The 4,498-nt window shown below is 58.9% G+C and overlaps 1 protein-coding gene across 1 annotated transcript in view; it reads right to left on the bottom strand.

Annotated features, from left to right (window-relative positions):
- The window catches only part of TNNI3 (troponin I type 3 (cardiac)), a 5,242-nt gene extending 1,174 nt beyond the window's left edge, over positions 1-4,068 (bottom strand). Inside the window, exons 1-7 of the mRNA XM_011932478.1 lie at positions 3,921-4,068; positions 3,633-3,645; positions 3,387-3,470; positions 2,940-2,981; positions 2,537-2,668; positions 1,852-1,941; positions 1,145-1,321 (exon numbers count right to left, since the gene is read on the bottom strand). Of these exons, the coding sequence (XP_011787868.1) occupies positions 1,145-1,321; positions 1,852-1,941; positions 2,537-2,668; positions 2,940-2,981; positions 3,387-3,470; positions 3,633-3,645; positions 3,921-3,931 (549 nt within the window). The 5' untranslated portion in view covers positions 3,932-4,068. The remainder of the gene's footprint in view (positions 1-1,144; positions 1,322-1,851; positions 1,942-2,536; positions 2,669-2,939; positions 2,982-3,386; positions 3,471-3,632; positions 3,646-3,920) is intronic.
- Positions 4,069-4,498: the final 430 nt, after the last annotated feature.

Here is a 4,498-nt window from a genome sequence, read left to right as displayed (position 1 = left end):
GAGATCTCAGCTCACTGCAACCTCTGCCTCCCGGGTTCAAGCAATTCTCCTGCCTCAGCCTCCCAAGTAGCTGGGATTACAGGCATCCACCACCACACCCAGCAAATGTTTGTATTTTTACTAGAGACAGGGTTTGACTGTGTTGGCCAGGCTGGTCTCAAACTCCTGACCTCATGATCCGCCTGCCTTGGCCTCCCAAAGCACTGAGATTACAGGCATGAGTCACCACACCCTGCAACTTTTGTATTTTTTATACAGACAGGGTCTCGCCATGTTTCCCAGGCTGGTCTCGAACTCCACAGCTCAAGCAATCTGCCCGCCTCAGCATCCCAAAGTGTTGATATTACAGGCGTGAGCCACCATGCCCAGCCTTCTTTTATTATTGTTTATTGTTAATCTCTTACTGTGTCTAATTTAGAAATGAAACTTTATCATAGGTATGTATGTTTGTATAGGAGAAAAAAATTATATATAGGGTTCAGTACAATCCATGGTTTCAGGCATCCACTCCTGTCTTTTCTGTCTTCTTCTTTAAGATAGGGTCTCACTGTATTGCCCAGGCTGGAGTGCAGTGGTGCAGTCGTATCTCACTGCACCCTCGATCTCATGGGCTCAAGCGATCTTCCCGCCTCAGCCTCCTGAGAAGCTGCATGCCACCACCATGACTAATTAATTTTAAAAAGAAACTTGTAGAAATTAAAACAACATCGTGGTGGTGTGCACCTGTAGCTACTCAGGAGGCTGAGGCATGAGAATCACTTGATCCTGGGAGGCAGAGGTTGCGGTGAGCCGAGATGGCGTCACTGCAATCCAGCAGCCGAGATGGTGTCATTGCACTCCAGCCTGGGCAGCAGAGACTCCATCTCAAAAGAAAAAAGGAAATTAAAAAAAAATTTTTTTTAATCTCAAAGATTACACGCATGAGCCCCTGCACCCAGCCCTTCATGCACCTCTTTGCTCTTACATGGACTTACTGTAGCCCTAATGCACTTCCTGTCTTCCTCTTGCATTTCGGAGGACCCCGTACTAGCTGCTTCTACCTCCAACTCCAAGCACCGTCCGCCCTCAGGCTAGGCCCCAGGGTTGTTGGCACCCACAGCCCTTCCCCTCGGCATCCTCTTTCCTGGCCTTAGCCCACACTCACCTTCTCGGTGTCCTCCTTCTTCACCTGCTTGAGGTGGGCCCGCAGGTCCAGGGACTCCTTAGCCCGGGCCCCCAGCAGCGCCTGCATCATGGCATCTGCAGAGATCCTCACTCTCCGCAGGGTGGGCCGCTTAAACTTGCCCCGAAGGTCAAAGATCTTCTGGGTCAGATCTGCGATCTGGGGGGAGGGGGCGTACAGGGGCGTGGATACTCCTCCCTCCATTTCCCCCTCACCCAACTCTTCCACCCTGCACTCCTTTTTTATTCTCCTTATCTCGTCTTCCAGTACCGAGGCTGCATCCAGTCTCTTCCCAGCTTAGGCTTCCAGTCTAAGCTTCTAATCCTGGAACTGAATCCCCCTCTTCATACGCTCCAGCCTCACCTCACAAAACCACTGGTCCAGCTACATGCAAATCACAATTCCCTGGCCAATGCCTGAGCTAATTTACCAACATGTGATGCCCTGAACATGTTCACTAACATAGTTTCTGTTTCCCAACCCATGGCCTTCCATGGGCTGTTCCCTCTGCCTAGGACAGCTTTCCTTGACTATATTGCACTCATCCTCCTGCCCCAGCCCTGCCAGGCTCACAGTTGTCCTGGGGCTCCTGGGATGTGCAGCCAAAAGCAGCTGCAAGGGGTCAGGCAGAGATCAAGTCCCAGGTATCTCACTACCCCGAAGGTAGCCGAGCTGCCCATGCATCCCACCTCCGTGATGTTCTTGGTGACTTTTGCCTCTATGTCATATCTCTCTTCATCCACCTTGTCCACACGGGCATGGAGCTGTCTGCACAAGTCCTGGAGGAGGAACGTGGTGTGTGTTGTTGGGGGAAGCCTGGAGGCCTGGAGACCTGAACCCCTGGGTCTGAGGGAGGAGGGGCTCGGGGCCGGGACTCCTGGGTCTGAGGGAGGAGGGGCTGAGGCCTGGACTTCAGGCTCTGAGGGAGGAGGGGCTGGGGCCCTGGACTCCTGGGTCTGAGTGAGGAGGAGCTGAGGGCCTGGATTCCAGGGTCTGAGGGAGGAGGGGCTGAGGCCTGGACTCCTGGGTCTGAGGGAGGAGGGGCTGGGACCTGAACTCCAGGGTCTGAGGGAGGAGGGGCTGGGGGCCTGGATTCCTGGATCTGAGGGACGAGGGGCTGGGGCCTGGACTCCTGTCTGGGATAGGAGGGCCACACGGTCCTGAAGTGGGTTGGAGCCAAGACTCCAGAGACCTGCACACAAAGGGTGTTAGGGGCCGGGAGTCCCACGAACCATATAGAATTGGGTAAGGACAGACATATTGGACGCCTGGGTCCCGAGCAAAAGAGGGGATAGGGGCTGTGTTGCTGAATTCCGGGGACCAGAAACCTCGGATCCCAGGCTGCGCAGGAGTACCTGCCTTGGGAGCTGGTACCTGCAGCTCCGCGAAGCCCAGCCCGGCCAACTCCAGCGGCTGGCAGCGGGTGTTCAGAGCGCGCCCCTTCTCTCCGCGCCGCTCCTCCGCCTCTCGCTCCAGCTCCTGCTTTGCAATCTGCAGCAGCAGGGTCTGCGGAGGGGTAGGGGGGAAGCGCAGCCCACCCGGGACATCAGGATAAAGACCAGGCGTAGGGAACCGCCTCCGCCCTTCTAAATCCTGGAGTTTGGTCTCCACCGTACCAAGGCCCCGCCCCACCCGGAGCAGGACTCTCCGATAAAGCCACGCCCCGAGCGGCCAAACCCCCGCCCACTCCTGCCCACCTACCCCGAAAGCCCCACCCACTCTCAAGCTCCGCCCCCTGAGCACGTGCCTGCTCCTTCCCTGTCCCGCCCGTGCTCACCTTCAGCTGCAATTTTCTCGAGGCGGAGATCTTAGATTTTTTCTGCCAGGGTGAGATGGAGCAAGGAAGCATCATGGAGGGGGATCCGGAGACGACGGTGGAGGGGACCTCAAGACACTCCCAGCAACCCCAGCCGGTCCAAATTTGGGCCCACCTCCAACTTGCGCCCTGAGTCTACGACAGGCCACGCCCCTCATTCCCATCCACCAATCCGGGTCTCTGGCATTGGATAGGCACTTCCCATCTATCCCTAAGTAAGTCCAAGGGCAACGGAGCTCCGCCCACAGGCGGCTGTCACCAATCCGAGCGTGACCCTCTGCAAAACTCCGCCCCTGAAGCCTCTCCGCATAGTCCCCGCCCCCTTCGCAGCCTTGGCTCCTCCCCCCACTCCCAGGGTCTCGGGTTCCTCCGGCACCTGTACTCGGCCCCCAGGAAGCCCCTTCCCACCTTGGCGTGCGGCTCCGTGGCGTAAGCGCGGTAGTTGGAGGAGCGTCGTCTGATTGGGGCTGGTGCAGGGCGAGGTTCCCCAGCCTGAGTTTGGAGGAGTGGGGACCCCATCACCACCAAGACCCCACCCAGCCCTTACCGTACTGCACCCTCTGCTAGGGCTGCAGCCTCCCGCCCGAGACCCCTCACTGCAGCGCCCACCCTGGCCCTGGGGGTCCCAGCCACGCCTTAGCCCGCTGCTCTCACCGCATCGCTGTTCCTGGAAGGAGAGAAACCGGGGAGGGGGGTTAGTGGTGGGCTGTGTCCTGTCTGTCTCCTAAGGGACCCCCGGAGGCCCCTCTGACCAAGAGGTCGGGGGGACAACGCTTGCCCTTCCTCTGGTTCCAGGAGTCTGACTCGCAAACCCGCTTCCTTTCTTCAACCAAGAGCCCCTACCCCTACCTCACAGGCCAGGGGTCCAGCCTCTCAGCTCTGACCCTTCTTAGGAACCCGAGAGGTCGCACCCAACTCCCACTGCCTTGGGGCATCACTCACTTATCCGCCATGCTGAGACTCAGGCCGGGAATGGCAGGAGGCAGGGCAAGGACAGGGGTGTTTGGAGGGTCAGTGAGGGGACCGCCCGGGTGACCTTCAGGGTCCCAGGGACCGTCAGTCTCCTCCGGGCTGCTTGAGACTCCCCGAGGACACTGAGATAAAGGGCGAGGACAGAGACTAAATATACTGTCACCTCCTCCTCCGCTGCCCACCATGCGAGATAACGGGGCACGTGAGGGGCGGGGTGGGCCCTGCTCCAGCTGGATCACCAGCCACCTTGGGGCACAGGACTCCAGACCCTCCTCCCTCTGATCCTGGAGTCCTAGACCCCTCCTCCCTCAGACCCAGAGAATGCCCGACCTCCCAGCCCCCTCCTTCCTCAGTCCTAGGACCCTGGGAGACCCCAGCCACTTCCTCAGACAAGGAGTCCAGGCCCCCAGCCTCCTCTTCCCTCAGATTCAAGAATCTGGGCCCCCAGCTCCTCCTCCCTCAGACCCAGGAGTCCAGGCCCAGCCCCTCCTCCCTTAGACCCGGGGTCCGGGCCCCCAGCTCCTCCTCCCTCAGACCCAGGAGTCCAG

The sequence above is a fragment of the Colobus angolensis genome, unplaced genomic scaffold (assembly GCF_000951035.1).
Source record: "Colobus angolensis palliatus isolate OR3802 unplaced genomic scaffold, Cang.pa_1.0 Scaffold96, whole genome shotgun sequence".
NCBI lineage: Eukaryota > Metazoa > Chordata > Mammalia > Primates > Cercopithecidae > Colobus > Colobus angolensis.
Note: the sequence above shows the minus strand (reverse complement) of the source record. Positions and strands in the feature narration are given on the sequence as shown.